Here is a 19,980-nt window from a genome sequence, read left to right on the forward strand (position 1 = left end):
AAAGGAGCTTTTTTTTTTAAATAATTCAGATAAAAAGGATGATGTTCTATTATTTATAAATGTGCTCTTTGTACCAAAGGTCTGCGTGATATTACATCAACAAAATATAAGTCACTTTATTATACATTTCAACATTTTCAAGAGATAACAAAATCTGCAGCCTCCGCACTCAAATTTGATAAAGATCTTGCTAATGCAGATTGGAACATGGTTGAGAAAGCGATTATATTTCAAAACCCATATGCAGTAAGCAAGTAATATCTTTAATTTATCCCTTCAGAATAGGTATGATTGTCCTTAAGTAGTAAAAACGTTACAAATATTAATTCACAATTTTAATTCTTATAGTTGACAGAAATGTTGTATTGGTAACTCCTTATTCATCACAATAGTTAGAAGGGGATCTTAGAAAATTTTGTGATCACTGTGGGGCAAAATAGAAGAGACAACCTCTTTAAGTGCACACAAAATATATGTTGTAAATTCAAAACAAGGAGCAATGTTGCCCCATTCCCCAGAGGTTCGGGTCAGAAGGTCTGTGAAAATGTTCATTTCTAACAATCCCCAGGTGATGCAGATGCTACTGGGGAAACATACTTGCAGAACCACTGCCTTAAAGTACGATTTTATATGCAGTAGCTTTTATGAACTGTTAACAATGCCAAGTGAAGATAAAGAATATGCTATAACTCTTTCCTCTCCAAACTGGCAATCATTTCACACCTAGGTAACTGCATGTAGTGAGGTAACTCATCTGAACATTTTTCTGTATCTAGCAAATTTTCTATAATTTTTCAAACCAAACTGGTATATGAATTGCTCAAGGTTTATGCTAAACTATGTTAATATTCATGTTTTGGTTTTGATTTGTGTTTTACTTAGTTAAGTACAGGCGAAACAACAGAACATCAAAAGATGAACTGTCCAAACTGTAACACAGAAATAGATGAGACCCTTAACATTGAAGCAATGGAGCTGGCCAACAGGCGTCTTCTGTCAGCACAAATAGTTAGTACCTTATTAAACACTTTTAAAAGTATTTTGACCTAGCATTATACCTAAAACTTCTCCCTTGCTGAAGATAATCTTAATTATACTCACCTGCATAGCATAGTAGATTGTTTACAAAGGCAAAGGGAAATTTGACATTGTCTTAGGAATCTACTTGACTGCAAAGAGAGAGAGAGAGAGAGAGAGAGAGAGAGAGAGAGAGAGAGAGAGAGAGAGAGAGAGAGAGAGAGAAGAGAATAATCCACTTAAATGAGCTTAAGTAAAAGGTGTTTTATTATGATGAATTGGCAGTTTCATAGGTCCCAATGGCAGGAAACATAGCTGAGCTCAACCTTTAGATGTGTTATGCAGTCAGTTCCAAGCTATTGCCTATCTCTGGGTCCCAACCTGTTTTTCATTAGAGGATACCACCAAGTTCACTAACAACTGCAAGTCTAGGATACTATCATCATAACTTCTAAAAGAAAAATATGCAAATTAATCATCACTCCACTATACCCACAAGCCATGCCCACCAGCCAATCAGTGCAAGCATGCAAATTAATCCCAACTAAGATGGCTTTGGCCACAGAGAGCAGGAGGGAGGCTTGGGTTTCCCTGGCAATGGAGGAAGCCAGCTTTCCACACACCCTGGTGGGCTTAGGCTTCCACTCAAGGGTATAAAGTTTCAATTATATAAAGTAAATAAATTCCAACAGAAATGGTGGCAGTCACAGAGCTGGAAGAGCAGGAGGCTAGGGTTTCCCTGGGCAATGGAGGAAGCCAACCTTCTATAGCCCTTGCCAGCTGAGGCCTTCACTGCAGGCTACAAAGTTTCAATTATAGAAGATACATAAATTCCAACAGAAATGGCTGCCAGCAGGGAACAAGCAGGAGACTTGGCTCCACTCCAGACTACAAAGTTTCAATTGTAGAAGATAAATAAATTTGAGATACCAGGGCCTCTGCTTGGGTTACCAGAGGACATGGCTGGCCTGCAAACCACCACAGGACCCTTGCCCAGGCCGCCCCATGCCCCAAGGGAACCCCCACCCTTCAGGGCAAACCAGCTGGCCCCCACCCATGCACCAGGCCTCTATCCTATCTAATAAAAGAGTAATACGCAGATTGACCATCACTCCAACACACAATATGGCTGCCCCCATGTAGTCAAAGATCCTGCCTCCATGTGGACACAAGATGGCCACCACAAGATGGTCAGCAGGGGAGGGCAGTTGGGAGGAACCAGGCCTGCAAGGGAGGGCAGTTGGGGATGATTAACCCTGCAGGGAGGCAAGTTAGGGGTGACCAGGATGGCAGAGGAGGGAAATTGGGGGCAAGCAGGCTGGCAAGGGATAGTGGGCAGGTGGTTTCACCTGGGCTGCAGCTGCAAGTGCTGACACCTGGAACCACAGGGTGGGAAGCTGTTCTGTCTCCTGGGCCGCAGCCAGCCTCAGGTACTGGTGCCTGGGACTTTAGGGTGGGAGGCTTCTCTGTCTACCAGGTTGTAGCCAGCTGCAGGTGTTGGCAACTGAACCACAGGGGGTTGGCTTCTCTGGGATGCAGTGTGGGTGACTTCTCAGGCTCTCTGCAGCCTGGGAACATGGGGCAGGCAGCTTCTTCATCTCCTGGGCTGCAGCCAGCCTCAGGTGCTGGGACCCAGTTTCTCTCCCCCAGGACATGGGGCAGGCGGACATGAGGCTTCTGCTGTTCTCTGAGACCTGGGTTGATGGGGCAGGTGGCTTTTTGGTCTCCCTGGTAGCAGCCAGGCTCAGGCGCTGACGCCCAACTTCTCTGACTCCCACAGGCCTAGAATAGCTCGGGGGCAGGGCTGCCGCTATCTTTTCAGGTTAATTTGCATACTCATTCTAATTGGCTGTTGGATGTAGCAGAGTGATGGTAATTTGCATGTTTCTCTTTTATTAGTGTAGATATATATATATTTAAAGAGCCATTAATTCAATAGTATAGTAGACAGGTCAATAAATGACAGTTACTTTTAGGAATCACCATTCTCTAAATTCTTTTTACATTTTGGTGTGAATTATATTTTAACATTTTTCTAATTACTGCTTTATCTTTTGTGTTGGCTCTCCTGAGTCCATATCATTTTCAGCTTCCTTATTTTTCCATAAGCTACTGTGCTTATCTATGAGAATGCAGAATGTATTTAAATCTCACATTACTTTGTAAGTAATTTAATTAAGTTTGAAGAGAAAAATGCTATGCTATTGAGTTCTCTCATCTTCAAATCCAGTTCTATTTTTTCCTAGTATGCACTAGGATCATAGCCATGTTTTAATATCCATAAATGATTGTGCAGATAGAATGTATTCTATGGAACCCAGGAATCTTTATTTATAGCAAAAATTCCAATTTTAGAAATTGTTCTACACAATTATTTTCAACATACTGAGGCCAGAGGTGGTGTCAGACAGGGGTTTCCGCAGCATGAGCCTGAAGCAGAGTGGGCTCTCAATATACGGACTGAATGTGTTCTGCAATACAGTAGCAATGCATTTAATGTTAATCATAGACTAGACACAACAGAGTTTTGTTGTCAAAATATTTGGAAAATTGGACTTAAAAATGTATATCAGGGTCCTTCAGTGTAGAATTCCTCAGAGCTTTTAATCATCTAATAGCCGTTACAAACTTTTAAGATGGAAATGTGGCTTTCAGTAGTTCCCATAATTATTTGGCCACAGAACTCCACTTATTTTGGCAAATGTAATTAACATCTAGAAGGATCCTAGTTTCCTACAAGACCAGTTGAGTTCCACCCAACTGCTCAGACCTAACCTTTATATTCATGAGATATCCAGACCTATCTGATGGACTGTACTTTGTAGAGAGCTTCTTTTCACAAAGATACAGATTGTTTGGGGATTTTGTCTTATTTCTCACAGATTATTTTTCCATTAAAATGAATAAATAAGTTGCCATTGTTATTCACGCTGTATAATGATGTGACTTGACTTTCAGGCAAGCTACCAGAGACAATACAGGAATGAGACCCTGTCCCAGAGTGCAGTCCAGATGCTGGTGGGCGCAGCAGGAAGCTTTGGTGAGAAGGGAGAGTAAGTACAGTGTCGGGAGAAAATTTCCATGCTCCTAATGTTAGAAATTGTGCAAGATTTTTTTCTTGCTTTTGTTTGATAATTTGGGATCATCCAGTATTATGTGTGGAAGCCCCTGTCTGCTCTACACCCCACAACCAGGCCCGATGACCTACACTCGGTTTTCTTGACTTGGCTCTACTTGTTCAGACCTCTATGCATATGAACTCACTGCTCCTTCTTACTAAGATGCTCCGTCCTTTCCCCTTTGTTCCCTAAAACTAAACCATAGTAAACTGCTCCTTCTCTCTCTCTCTCTCTCTCTCTCTCTCTCTCTCTCTCTCTCTCACACACCAAATGTCTAAGTCAAAGACTTTTTTGATCCCTACAGGCACATCTTCTCACAACACACACTCTCTGAATATTCAGCATATATTTGTAATGATTTCTTCAGATGTAGGTCTCCACAGTAAACAGCGGGTTTCTCTAAGTCAGGGTGTTAGGGATTACCCTCAAGTTACCTCCTGTGGAGGGATGAAGGCTACAAAGCCCAGATACAGATACATACACCTTTGTTCTGATCTATACTCCTGGTACTAAGGACACCAAAATTTCCTGCTCAAATGATTCTAAGTTTACTTATAGGGTTGTCTTCTTGGACCTTTTCCCATGAGCAAACTAGTAAAAGCAAACTGGGCCTTTAGTGTATAAGCCTAATAGGTGTAGCAGCCTGGTATCTACTCACCTGTATCAGTTTGTGGTACCAGGAGAGATAAAGCCAGGTGTGGGACAAGAAGCAGCCAGGCACTGGAGCATGTTTTTGCTGGAGTTCAAGTATAAATTTTCAGAGTCTATAAGTTTTAATTCAAGCCTAGCCATGCAAATCATATGACATTATATTTGTCAAGATAGGAAGATAAAGTATCTTATTTAAAGTTTTGGTTTCTTGGTTAATAATCCTTCTATATAATAAAGAGGTAATATGCAAATTGACCATCACAACCTCACACAAGATGGCCGCCCTAATGTGGTAACAAGATGGCCAGTAGGGGAGAGCAGTTGTGGGCGATCAGGCCAGTAGGGGAGAGCAATTGGGGGTGACAAGGCCAGCAGTGGAGGACAATTGGGGGTGACCAGGCCAACAGGGAAGGCAGTTGGGGGTGCCCAGGTCAGCAGGGGAGAGCAGTTGGGGGTGACTGGACCTGCAGGGGAGGGAATGCAGTTGTGAGGGAGCAGGCTGGAAGGGGAGGGCAGTAAGGGATGACCAGGCCAGCAGGGGAGGGCAGTTGGTGGGGGCCAGGCAGGCAGGGGAGGGCAGTTAAGAGCAACTAGGCAGGCATGGGAGGGCAGTTGGGGGTGACTGGGCCAGCAGGGGAGGGCAACTGTGGCCAATTGGGCTGGCAGGGGAGCAGTTAGGTGTTGATCAGGCTGGCAGGGGAGTGATTAGGGGGTTATTAGGCTGGCAGGCAGAACCAGTTAAGGGCAATCAGGCAGGCAGGCAGGTGAGTGGTTGGAAGTCAGCAGTCCCAGATTGTGAGAGGGATGTCTGACTGCTGGTTTAGGCCCAATCCCTGTGGGGCATCCCCCAAGGATATCCCCGAAGGGGTCCCAGATTAGAGAGGATGCAGGCTGGGCTGAGGGACAACCTCTCCCCCCAGTGCACGAATTTCATACACTGGTCCTCTAGTGTTTAAATATTTCACATATAGTGCAAGGCTCTCCATCTGCCCTAATGATCCAAGCCCTTCAAATGCTTAGTAGACCTGAGTGGTGTTAGGATAGTTTGGGAAGAGGGCTGGGAAAACATAGTCAATTTAAAAAAAATATGATGTATACTTTTCAAAGAGTGAATAAATGACACGCTGAAATCATTATCACTTCATTGTCCAGGAAAGGTTAATGTAAAACAAAATCAACAAAAGAGTACAGAGCAGTTCAGCCCACTGCCTTGATTTTTCCTCTTTAAATCTTCCAAGAAGGTAAAAGCAGCATAAGCCTGTGAATAACAGTACACAAAGAAGATATCAACAGTGGGAGAAGGGGGTTAAAGAGGTGAAGAAATTCATAGTAGATAATGAGAGCAAATTTTGTAATACATTACATTTTTATTCACACATGTAAGAGATACTGGTAAATATTGAATGCTAATATACACAGAATTATATGCCAGACACTGTGGGGAATATCAAGATTAGTGAAATGGTGTTCCAATCTCCAAAGACTTTCTATTAATTACACTTGTATTGAGTACTTGCTCTTTTGCTGGGCTGCCTTGGAGTAGATGATTCTTACCAGTAGCCCCATGTGTTGGGGTGCCTTGTGGCAAGAAAAAAAAACATATAAGGAGAGAAAGAGTGTCAAGTTTAAAAAGGAGCACCACGACCTATTCTAGGTGCCTGTGTAATTACCTAAGAAATAATATATTGAATAAAGAGCTTTTATTAAGTCTTATTTCAGATATAGTCTTAAACATTTAACATATATTACCAATTTTATGTCTAAAATCCTATCAGGTGAATGCCATTGTTATTATCTTCATTTTGCAGATGAGGAAAGTGAGCCCCAGTGAGATTAAATAATTTACCCAAGGTTATTTGACTAATAAATTACAAAGCTTGAATTTGAAGCTAAGCTATCTTACTATCCAGTTAAAAAGATCATACTCTTTTCCTAATATGGGTTGAAACAGTTGATATAAAATAGGAATGCAGGAGCCTGAATTACTTAATAATTTGGGCTGTAAAATGTCATATACTTACCGATATTACAGAATTCTAGGATTCATTAGAACTTGTGAATTATCATACCTTAGATTTTATTTATTTATTTAATTATTTTTAAAATATATTTTATTGATTTTTTTACAGAGAGGAAGGGAGAGAGATAGAGAGTTAGAAACGTCGATGAGAGAGAAACATCGACCAGCTGCCTCCTGCACACCCCCCACTGGGGATGTGCCCGCAACCAATGTACATGCCCTTGACCAGAATCCAACCTGGGACCCTTCAGTCCGCAGACCGACGCTCTACCACCTTGCCAAACTGGCTTCAGCATACCTTAGATTTTAATTCCTTCAGGAAGGTTTCCTGATTCCCCATGACTCTATTCAATGTGCCTCCCCACAAAAGAAAATAAATGTGCCCCCTTTGTGGGTCCAGGTTGTCCTCTTATGGATTATCTCCACAGCAACATTTACTGCACTTTACTGCAATTATATTTGCATGTTTTACTTCACTACTCTGCTAAATTCTTGAGGACAGAAACCAGTATTTGTTTATGACTTACGATTTATCCCCAGCATTTAGCAACTATACTAAGTGTCCAATAAATATCTTAAAAATTAGGAATGAATCAAGTCATATACACATTAGTGATTTTTTTATGTAATTTCCACATCATTATATTGAATCATAGAGAATTGAATGATTTTATTTATTTTTTCTCGATTACATTGGTTTCAGATAAGTTGCAGATAAATTGCCCAATTTTCAGAGTAGCAGATAAATTGCCTAATTTTCAGAGTGAGAACATTATAATCAACTAGAGGCCTGGTGCATGGATCCGTGCACCAGTGGGGTCCCTGAGGCTGGCCTGCACCTCTTGCAATCCAGGACCCCTTGGGGGATGTTGGACTGCTGGTTTTGGCCCAATCCCCACAGGCCAGGCTGACATCCCCCGAAGGATATAGTAATGCAAAAGCTACAGGTGGCTGAGGAGGAGCCCTAGCTGGGGCCAGGCATTGTGCTGCTCCTGCTCATTCCGGCCCCACTGCACCTGCTGCTGCTGCCTAGTAGCACTGCCATGGAGGCAAGAGAGGCACACACCACTGCAGCTGCACTCGCCAACCATGAGCCCTCTTATGGCTGAGTTGTACTCTGCTGTGGGAGTGCACTGACCACCAGGGGGAGCTCCTGCATTGAGTGTCTGCCCCTGGTAGTCAATGCACATCATAGCTACCAATCCACCAGTTGGCTGGTCAAGTGGTTGACCGGTCGCTTGGGCTTTTATATATATAGATAGGAAGGACAAGGTCTGCCTTTGAACTTAAATCATCAATGACTTTCCATTAAGTCATTTTTTAATGTAATAGGACCTCAGACACAAGGACAAAACTCTATCCTCCTTCTAAGGAAGACAATGAAAGTATCTGGTCAGCAACAGGTAAGTTCCTCATAAAATCAAACAAGACCAAGTCATAGCACATATCTAGATCTATAGTCTCAATAGAAAAGTAAGAAAAAAGAAAAAAAAAACTACAGACAAGTGCCACCAAAGTATCTTTTGGTGGTTTTATTACCACTGAATTCTCCAAGAAACCATTTTAAGTCTTAGCCTACCACTTATATTTTCCCCATAAATTCCTTGGCTACTTGCCCAAAAGGTAAAAGAAAGGAGATGAGAGGATATGTAAGATTGCTGGATGTTTCATACATACTTTCTCGTTTAATTAGCCCAGGCTAATATAGGTATTTTTACCTCCATTTTACAGAGCAAACAGGTTAATGGGGTAATTTGCTCATTGCCAAACCAGATAATGGGGGTCACAACATGAAAACCCATATGTAGTTGAATCCAAATATTTGAACTAAGGTATGCTTTCTATTTCTGAACCTTGACCTCTCTACTATTTTAAACCATGTATTTCTAGACTTTTATATTCTGTTTAATAAATGATCCCCACATATTAAAATTCATAATTATATGTCTATTGTATCTACAACTTTGAGACTTGAACCTATGCCCATGAAAATGTCTCATTTCCAGTCATCATTGGAAAAATAGTATTTTTGTTTTCTGCCAATACTTCATTAAACTTATCCCAAAATTTAAAAGCATGTTTGAAAGTTTGAAAGATTTCTTTTCCTTTTTTTCTTTTTTTTTTTTAGGTATTCGAATCCTGAAACAATAAAGAATTATTCTGAAGGCAAAACAGTTCTTACCTTTGTTAGAAAAGTATTGCTCAATTGGGTATATAATACTAAAAAGGAAAAAGGGGTCCCATCAAGGTAAGTGAAATTGCTAGATCATAATGCTAATTTTGTTTAATTTCTTTAATATAAGAAATTGTATTTCACAATTTGTAGACAATTTTGAAATCAGGTAGTATGAGTCCATCAGCTTTATTTTTTTTCAAGATTGGTGCAGCTATTTGGGGTTACTTGCAATTGCATATTAATTTTTTAAAATTCTCACCTGAGGATATTTCCACTGATTTTTAGACAGAGCGGGGAGAGGTAAGTAGGAGAGGGAGAGGAACAAAACAGCACATCAACTCTTTGCTTCCCGTCTGCGCTCCAATCTCCCTGAAACCTGGGGATGTGCTCTGATAGGAAATCAAACCCACAACCTTTTGGTGTATGAGATGATGCTCCCATCAACTGAGCCACACCGACCAGGGATATATACAAATTTTTTAATTAGCTTGTTTATATCTGGGAAAAAATGCCATTGAGATATTCATAGGAATTGCATGGAATATGTTGTCAGCTTTGGGTAGTATTGCCATCTTAGCATCATTAAGCTTTCCAGTTTGTGAATATGGGATGACTTTTCATTTACTAAGATTTCTAATTTCTCTCAGAAATGTACCATTTTCATTGTACAAGTTTTCATTAAATTTATTTTGTTACCTTTTTTGCAGTTAAATTTAATCTTAAGTAGTTTTTTTTTTCCTTTTTTGATGCCTTCATAAATTATTTTTTTTCTTAATTTTATTTTTGGATTATTTATTTCTAGTATATAGAAATACAAATGATTTTTAATATATATTTACAAGGTTTTCTTTAATATGTTTTTTTTAATTGATGTCAGGAAGAGAGAAGGATAGCAAGGTAGAAACATCAGTGATGGAGAGAATCATTGATCAGCTGCCTCATGCACACCCACACACTGGGGATAGATCCCAAAATCCAGCATTTTCCCTGACTGGGAATCAAACTGTGATTTCCTGGTTCATGGGTCAATGCTCAAGCACTGAACCACACTGGTCAGCTGATTTTTATATATTGATTCTATATCCTGAAGCTTTGCTGAATTCTCTTATTAGCTTTCAGTTTGGGGAAATTCTCTAGGATTTTCTAAATATAAGATCCTGTCATCAATGAATAGAGATAATTTTATTTCTTCCTTTCCAACTTGGATGGCTCTTATTTTTTCTTCTTCAACTCAATAGCAGTATCTATTAATTAAGTGTCTAATCCACCACACTCAATAAACAACAAAAGGATTTATCTGTGCTATAGTTATTTTAAAGCCTTTAATACTAAATTAAGCTACAACTTTCTGAGTAATTATATCTGTTGCTGTGACCTAAAGAAAGGGAAATTTGAAAATTGGAATTGATAGTCAATTTATCCTTTCTCCAAAATGCCAGTCATCTCAGTAGGTAATACAGATTCTGGAGTTACATGCTATATTTAGAATCCCCATCTCGATCATTTATTAGCTAAATGAGTTTTTCAGGTCTCAGTTTCCTCATTTGAAAAATAGGTATAATAATATTTTTATTATATTCTGGAAGCTAACTGATTTATGTAAAGCATCTGGCATATAGTAGATGCTAAAATATAATAGTTGGATTCTTCTCTGCTTGTTGGGACCATTGTAAACATTATATACTGTGCGTAGAAGTCCAGGGATTAGCACTGGGTAATCACTTAACAAAAGTTAATATTTCTTACTAAGTGCTGAGTAACATTCCATTGAAAATTGAGTTTTTTAACTGATATGTAAAGTCATAAATATGGGGATATGGAATTTTAAAAAGAGCAACAAACATGCAGAAAACAGTCATGAAAGAGAACCAGCAAAAATAACAGCAGATTTATATCCCTATGACTTCAGTTATTATAATTATTTAATATAAACAGTATTACTGAAACATTAAAATTAATAAGTGATGGACTCAAACATGAAAAAGTCAATCACCAAAAGAAACTGAACAGAAAAAAATGGAAAGATACCTATAATTTTTAAAATTAAAAATTCAACTTAAATTATTCACAATTGAATACAAAATCAACAGGATATATCTAATTTGGAGAGATACAGCTAGAGTTGAACAAATAAGAATAAACAGAAAAATATCAGGACCCTGAGATCTGAAGTGGTAATGCTTGGGTGGAGAAATTTAAAGGTGCTAAACCCCCCTATTCTCATGGCCTGACAGAAGCAGCTGCTAGAGGATAATATCCTCCCAGCACATTCAGATACCGCAAAGATATCACAAGATAAAGCTTGTCTTTGTTTCAAGGTTAGTCTCTACCACCTTTTTATATTTCCAAGGTAATTATCGAAGACAGATCTCAACAGAGCTAGAGGGTAAAATACAGTATCTATTCCAGGATTCTACAACTAATCAACTGAAGGGCTTACAAGACCTAACCAATATCAGGGAAAACTAGTAGAACATATAAGGGAATGGATCTTGAGAAGATTGCAACGCGAGGTCAGATTATGAAGAATTTATTGGCATGATGAATTTATTGGACTTATCCATGATGAGTCAAGGTTCAACATGTGATCAACGAGACTTGGGATTGGTATTATTACATGCCTGTGATGGGTTTTGATGCTTGAAAAGGCCAAAAACCTACAGCAAATGAGGTGCAGATGATAAAAATTATAATATTTAACTAGATTAATGACATGGGAATGAAGACACAACCACATGACCTCTGGAAAGACCTGAAGAACATTTCCCTTCACCAAGGCAACAGTGATACACTCAATGGTAGATGTCTTCTGCAGGACATGGTTGACAATAGTTGAAACAACAATAGAATTGGTGCTTCAGTTCCTTGTCCCCTGCCATTCCTTGGCAGAATGAATGGTAAAAGACAAATGGAAGCACTTCAGTGTCAGAGAAAGGATGGGCATACTTTATTTTGTGAACAGCAAACCAATGAATGGCTAACAAATAATGTATGTCAAAGGGAAATACAAACGGTTAACTCACTATTACTTGATTTCTAAAGATAAAGAGCTTGTGGGCAAAGGGACCAGATCATGTCCTGCAATGGAAAATCATGATCCCTATAAGTCAGTTCTCAGGCCCAGAGCTATTGAGAAAGGATGGCAACAATACCACAAGTATACAGGAGAAATATTTTCTCAATATCTTTTTTTCAAATGGGCCTTTAGGCACTTTACCAGAGTTGCTATTCATTGGGAAAAGGAAAATACCTAGACTTTTGTGCTTTGGGGATATGGTGTTTAAAATAATACTGATACAAAAAGCTTAAAATCCTATCATAGTCCTCAAGTTAAACTGGGAGCTTTTAGGCTAAGTGATATATAAAGTTTCTTACTCAATCTGTCTCATAGAAGTGCAGCAGGTCCACTGTGTGGTTATTTTCTGAGTCTATAATTGGGACAAGCATACTTAATATCTTTACACATTATCTAATTGACCTACAGAGCAAGGCTCATTATGGCAGGAAGGACCAGCTCACCAAGTGGAACCCATGGCCAAAATAGTAATGAGAAGCAATATAGCATTTCAGGATTAAGAAATTAACATGAATGTTAAGGATTTAAAGAAATTATGAATTAGCTGCATAATATTTTTTCAATTCATCTATGTGGCATAAACAAGTCATTGTAAACAAGCAAAAGGTAACTGTAAGTGCAATGCTTTACCAGATATTATTTTATTGCTGGAAGAAAGTTAAAAAAATTTTTAATCAGAATCACTGCCTGAAGGCCTGGAGGGCCCTACCAATTTAATGCCAGGATTATAATTGTGTTCATTTTTTGTGTTCTTTGCTTAAATAGAACTTCTAATTACTGATTAAAAAGTGGTTAAAGTACTGGATCACTTCCCTATTCGCAGAGGTCAATCTGTGTTACACAGGGTATGAAACTTTTACAATTTATTAATCAACAAGAGTTTTAACAATAAAAATGCATTATTATACCATTTGAATAATTAAAAATACATAAAGTAAATCCTCATCCTCAATTCCACCTTCTAGCATACTTAGTTTGGAAAATATTTTCCACAGCATACACATAACTTTAATTTTTTTAATTAAAATGTGGACCCCAAACTGTTACACCACACACATCCAGGGACTTGTTTTTTATTTTATTCTTTGACCAAGAAAGATGCTCATAATACACTATGAAGAGAGAGAAAAATCAGGTTACACGACAGTATGTATGATATTACTCCTTTTGTGTTTATAGACAGTGATTATATGTACAAAAGGATTAGAACAAAATTTAAGTTGTTAATAGTAGTTATCTCTGAGAAGTGGAATTATTGGAAGGTGGAAGGGATTGCCTTTGTGTGTTGTAAAAAAATATTTCCAGTTTAAATTGTCCCTGATTTACAAGCAAAAGTATTTCTATTAAAAGTACAGTGAAGCCTGGCGGGGTGGCTCACGTGGTTGGAACGTAATCTCATACACACACACACACACACACACACACACACACACACAAAATGCAGTTAGATTGCAGTTGAGGCACATACTAGGTTTTGGGTTTGATCCTGGTCAAGGCATGTACAGGAAGCAACCTATCAATGTTTTCATTCCAAATTGATATATCTCTCTTCTCTTCCTTCCCTTCTAAAAACAAAACAAAACAAACAAACAAAACACAACAAAAATAACATATAATCAGATGATGATTTTTAAAAAGTGAAATAAAAATGAGTGAGAAGTGAGGAAGATGAGAAAGAAAGGGAAAACCAGCATCAGTCATTTTCCAGAAGAGGAAATTAAAAGGACACTATCTGAGGTAGGATGATAGAAAGTGTTAGCTCTTGATGGCTACCTCCCAGAACTAAGCAGGACTCCCGAAGCTATTGATGATTAGAATAGAACTGGACATATAATGAAAATAATTCCATGTAATTATTATTTTATATATATTTTTAATTAAATTATTATATGTGTATATATTTTACCATTGCCCCCCCCCCATACATACCCACTCAACCCAGAGTTTTGTGTCCATTGGTTGTACTCATATGCATGTATACAAGTCCTTCGGTTGATCTGTTATCTCCCCCAGATCTCCCTCCCCTCCCTGCTGTAATTTGGCAGTCTGCTTGTTGCTTTACTGTCTCTATATCTACCTTTTGGTTCTTCAGTTTATAATGTTCTTTATCATCCATAAATGAGTGAGGTCATGTGGTGTTTCTCTTTCATTGACTGGCTTATTTCACTCAGCATGATGTTCTCCAATTCAATCCAGGTTGCTGCAAATGATGAGAATTTCTTCTTTTTATGGCAGCATAATATTCCATTGTGTAGATGTACCATAGTTTTTTTATCCAATCATCTGCTGATGGGCAGCTAGGCTGTTTCTAAATACTAGCTATTGTGAATTGTACTGCTATGAACATAGGGGTGCTTATATCCTTTCTTGGGATATATTCCTAGGAGTGGGATTACTGAGTCAAATGGGAGTTCCATTTTCAGTTTTTTGAGGAAACTCCATACTGTTCTCCACAGTGGTTGCACCAGTCTACATCCCCACCAGCAGTGCACAAGGGTTCCTTTTTCTCCGCAACCTCGCCAACTCTTATCGTTTGTTGATTTGTAGATGTTATCCATTCTGACAGGTGTGAGATGGTACCGCACTGTTGTTTTGATTTGCATCTCTCGGATAATTAGTGACTTTAAACATGTTTTCATGTGCCTTTTGACCTTCCTTCTGTCTTCTTTTGAGAAGATTCTATTTAGATCCATTGTCCATTTTTTAATTGGGTCATTTATCTTCCTTTTATTAAGTTGTATAAGCTGTCTGTAGATGTTGGAGAATAAATCTTTATCAGTGATAACATTTGCAAATATGTTCTCCCATACAGTGATAACATTTGCAAATATGTTCTCCCATATGTTCTTGTTGTTTTGTTGATGGTTTCTTCTGCTGTAAAAAAAGCTTTTTATTTTGATGTAGTCCCATTTGTTTATTTTCTCTTTAGCTTCCATTGCCCTAGGGGCAGTATCAGTGAAGAAGTTCTTTTGGCATATGTCTTAGAATTTGCTGCCTGTGGATGCCTCTAGTATTTTTATGGTTTCCCTTCTTATGTTTAAGTCCTGTATCATTTTGAGTCTAATTTTGTGTATGCTGTAAGTTGGTGACCTAGTTTCATTTTTTTTTTTTGCATGTATCTGTCCAATTTTCCCAACACCATTTATTGAAGAGACTGTCTTGACTCCATTGTATGTTCATGCCTCCTTTGTCAAATATTAATTGAGCATAGTGATTTGGGTTGATATCTGGATTCTCCATTCTATTCCATTGATCTATATGTCTGTTCTTATGCCAGTACCAGGCTGTTTTGAGAACAGTGGCTTTGTAATACAGCTTGAAATCTGGTATTGAGATCCCTCCTACTTTACTCTTCTTTCTCAGGATTGCTGTGGCTATTCAGCGTCTTTTATTGTTCCAAATGAACTTTTGGAGAGTTCTTTCTAGGTCAGTGAAATATGCCGTTGGCATTTTAATGGAGAGTGCATTGAACCTATGAATTGCTTTGGGAAGTATAGAGATTTTAATGATGTTGATTCTATCAATCCATGAACATGTTATGTTCTTCCATCTGTCTACATCTTCCTCTATCTCTTTTTTCAGTGTCATGTAGTTTTCAGCATATAGGTCTTTACCTCCTTAGTTAAATTTATTCCTAGGTATCTTAATTTTTTTGGTGGTATGGTAAATGGGATTGCCTTTTTAGTCTCTGTTCCTGCAAGTTCACTATTGGTGTATAGAAATGCCATAGATTTCTTGGCATTAATTTTGTATCCTGCTACATTGCCAAATTCATTTATTAAATCTATTAATTTTTTTTATGGAGTCTTTTGGGTTTTTTATGTACAATATCATGTCATCTGCAAATAAGGATAACTTTACTTCTTCTTTTCCAATTTGGATGCCTTTGATTTCCTCTTCTTGTCTAATTGCAATGGCTAGTACTTCCAGTACTATGTCAAACAGGAGTGGCGATAGTGGGTATCCCTGTCTTGTTCCTGTTCTTAGAAGGAATGGTTTTAGTTTTTGCCCATTGAGTATGATGTTGGCTGTGGGTTTATCATATATAGCTTTTATTATGTTGAGGTATGATCCTTGTACTCCCACCTTGTTGAGAGTTTTTATCAGCAAAGGGTGTTGGATTTTATCAAATGCTTTTTCTGCATCAATTGATATGACTATATGATTTTTATCTCTCAATTTGTTTATGTGATGTATCAAGTTTATTGATTTGCAGATATTGTACCTTCCTTGCATTCTTGGAATAAATCCTACTTGGTCATGGTGTATGATTTTTCTGATGTTCTGCTGGAGCTGATTTGATAGAATTTTGTTGAGGGTTTTGGCATCTAAGTTCATGAGGAATATTGGCCTGTAATTCTCTTTCATTGAGTTGTCTTTCTCTGGTTTTGGTATTAGGGTGATGCTGGCTTAATAGAAGGAGTTTGGAAGTATTCCTTCCTCTTGAATTTTTTGGAATAGTCTGAGGAGGATAGGTTTTAGTTCTTCCTTGAATGTTTGGTAAAACTCTCCTGTGAAGCCATCTGGCCCTGGGCTTTTGTTTGCTGGAAGCTTTTTGATGACGGTTTCAATTTCTTCCCACGTCACTGCTCTATTGAAATTTTTAGCTTCTTCCTCACTGAGTTTTGGCAGTTTGTATTTTTCTAGGAATATGTCCATTTCCTCCAGGTTGTCCAGTTTGTTGGAATAGAGTTGTTCATAGTACTTTATTACAATCCTTTGTACTTCAGCGGGGTCTGTTGGTATTTCAGCTCTTTTCTTTCTGATTTTGTTTATTTGGGTCCTCTCTCTTTGTATCTTGGTTAGCTTGGTTAGAGGTTCATCAATCTTGTTTATCCTTTCAAAGAACCAGCTCTTGATTTTGTTGATCTTATGTATTGTTTCTTTGGTCTCTCTGTCGTTTATCTCTGCTCTGATTTTTATTATTTCCTTCCTTCTGCTTACACTGGGTTTTTCTTGTTGCTCTTTTTCTAACTCTTTGAGTGGTAGAGTTAGATAATTTGTTACCATTTTTTCTTTTTTTTTGCAATAAGCTTGTAGAGATATGAACTTCCCTCTCAAAACTGCTTTTGCTGTGTCCCATAGATTTTGGATTGTTGTGTTTTCATTGTCATTTGTTGCCAGGATGTTTTCAATTTCTTCCTTGATTTCTCTGGTAACCCAATCCTTGTTTAATAGCATGCTGTTAAATCTCCATGTGTTTGATTTCTTTGGATTATTTTTATTGTAGTTAATTTCCAATTTTATGCCACTATGATCTGAGAAGATGCTTGGTATGATTTCTATCTTCTTAAATTTGAAGAGACTTTGCCTATGTCCCAACATGTGGTCTATCTTTGAGAATGTCCCATGTGCACTTGAAAAGAATGTATATTCTGTGACTTTGGGGTGGAATGTTCTGAAGATGTCGATTAATCCCATCTGGTCTAGTGCATAATTTAGGATTAATATTTCTTGGCTGATTTTTTGTTTAGATGATTTGTCCAAAGGTGACAGTGGGGCACTAAAATATCCTACTATGATTATATTGCTATTAATTTCTCCTGTAATGTCCTCCATCAGTTTTTTTAATGTATTTGGGTGCTCCTGTATTGGGTGCATATATGTTTACCAGGGTTATTTCTTCTTGTTGGATTGCTCCTGTTAGTATTATGAAGTGGCCTTCATTATCTCTTGTTATGTCCTTCACTTTGAGGTCTAATTTGTCAGATATAAGTATTGCTACCTCAGATTTTTTTTTTTTTTTTTTCATTTCCATTCGCCTGGAAAACCTTTTTCCATCCCTTCACCCTCCGTCTGTGTGCATCTTTTTTTCTGAAGTAGGTTTCTTGTAGACAACAGATACATGGGTCTTGTTTTCTTATCCAATCTGTTACCCTATGTCTTTTGAATCGAGCATTTAATTTATTTACTTTTAAAGTTATTATTGATAGGTATTTATTTGACACCATTTATATTCTATACCCTTGTGTTCCTTCTTCGCTTCCTATTTCTTTATTTTTACAGTAGACACTTTAGCATTTCTTGCATTGCTGGTTTGGTGGTGATAAATTCCGTTAGTCTTTTTTTGTCTGTGAAGCTCCTGATTTCACCTTCAATTTTGATTGATAGGCTTGCTGGGTACAGTATTCTTGGATTCAGACCCTTCCTTTACGTGACTTTGTATATTTCATCCCATTCCCTTCTTGCCTTATGAGTTTCTGTTGAGAAATCAGTTGCTAGTCTGATGGAGGTTCCTTTGTATGTAACTTTCTGTCTCTCTCTGGCTGCTTTTAAGATTCTTACTTTGTCATCGGTGTTTGCCAATTTAATTATAATGTGCCTTGACGTTGGTCTTCTGGGATTCATTTTGCTTGGGATTCTGCAAGCATCTTGGATTTGTGTGGGTTTTTTCTTCTCTATCTCAGGAAAGTTTTCTGTCATTATTTCTTGAAATAGATTTTCCATGTCTTCCTCAGTTTCCTTTCTTTCTGCAACCCCTATTATTCTAATATTGTTGCGTTTTGTATTGTCCCAAAGTTCCAGTAGGCTCTCCTCCTGCTTTTTAATTTTTTTTTTCTAGAATCTGCTCTAATTGGGTATTCCCCCCCCCCCCCATATTGTCTTCTAGCTCACTGATGCTGTCCTCTGCTTCTTCTAGTCTGCTCTTGATGCTTTCTATTGAGTTCTTCATAGTAGCGATGTCATTTTTCATTTCTTCTTGATTCATATTCATTTCCTCTTGGTACTTCTTCATTTCCTCTTGGGTCTTACTCATATTGTCAAATTTGTCTTCCATTCTTTTTAGCCATCTTATGATCATTACTCTGAATTCTTGCTCTGGTAGATTGCTTGCCTCTAACTCGTTTATTTCCTTTTCTAGTGATGCCTGCTTTTCTTTCATTTGTGGGCTGTTTCTTCATCTCCCCATGGTCTCTCTCTTCAGGATGTCTGGATATGTAGATCTCTCTCTCCTGTGTTGATTTAAAGGCACAAAATACAACACAACCAGATACAACACACAAGGCACTTAACAGGAATGTATTTGCGATATTAATAACCTCCAATAAAGGTGACCACTAGGGAAAGGCAAATTAGGGGATAGGAGAGAAAGAAGAAGAGTAAAAAGAGAAGAGGGAGGGGGCAAAAGAAAAAGATAGAAAAAAATATATATATTAAAAAAGGGAGTGCCAAAATGAAATTGGGAAACAGAGAGAAGAAAAAGAGAAAGAGAGAGAGAGAGAGAGAGAGAGAGAGAGAGAGAGAGAGATGAGACAAGAAAGATACTAAGAGATAAAAGGGGAATAAACTATATATATGGGGAGAGAATGTCAATAGAACAACCACTAACCTCAGCAAATGCTGGCAGCAGTACCTGGAGAATAATACAATCTACAACACTGACTAATATCCAGCAAAGGAAGGGAAAACAGAAGAAAAAGAAAACAAAACAAAAACAAATCAAATAAGGAAATACCAAGCAACAGCAACAACAAAAGAATAAGCAAATACTCTCACTAAAAAGCATAAAAATACAATATAATGAACATTCACACAAACAGCATCAAAAGGACAGAGAGGAAAACACTTTCTTTCCTTTTTTTTTTTTTTTTTTTTTTTGCTAGTTAATACAGCTCAGAGAGGGGTGTGTATGCACTTAGCACAGGGGATTGGAAATTAGATATATAAGTAGGGTAGAAATTTTAGCAGGGGGGGGAGACAGAAAGAGTAGGGGAAATCTAAAGCAGGAAAGGGTTAAGATAAACAGGCTAGCAAAAGGGGGAAGGTTAGGAAGAGAGTGATGGTGTAAAGGTCATGTTGAGATAGGGTTAAACAATGTTAAAGGAGAAATGAAAATAAAATGAAGAACACTAATTCAAATGTAAAATAAAGAGAAAATAAAATGGCACTTAAAAAATTAAAATAGTTGTAGTAATAATGC

At 37.9% G+C, this 19,980-nt stretch overlaps 2 protein-coding genes across 2 annotated transcripts in view; both read left to right on the forward strand.

The window, feature by feature from the left end:
• Window positions 1-19,980, forward strand: part of LOC311617582 (histone-lysine N-methyltransferase SETMAR-like) — a 485,271-nt gene that overhangs the window by 215,126 nt on the left and 250,165 nt on the right. The window lies entirely within an intron of this gene.
• SLC9C1 (solute carrier family 9 member C1) overlaps window positions 1-19,980 on the forward strand; it is a gene marked incomplete at its 3' end in the record, with an annotated part of 101,001 nt that overhangs the window by 43,265 nt on the left and 37,756 nt on the right. The window contains exons 11-14 of the mRNA XM_084870410.1: window positions 80-246; window positions 883-1,008; window positions 3,976-4,070; window positions 8,936-9,055. Of these exons, the coding sequence (XP_084726536.1) occupies window positions 80-246; window positions 883-1,008; window positions 3,976-4,070; window positions 8,936-9,055 (508 nt within the window). The remainder of the gene's footprint in view (window positions 1-79; window positions 247-882; window positions 1,009-3,975; window positions 4,071-8,935; window positions 9,056-19,980) is intronic.

This window comes from Pipistrellus hanaki (genome assembly GCF_964339955.1).
Source record: "Pipistrellus hanaki genome assembly, chromosome: 2".
Lineage (NCBI taxonomy): Eukaryota > Metazoa > Chordata > Mammalia > Chiroptera > Vespertilionidae > Pipistrellus > Pipistrellus hanaki.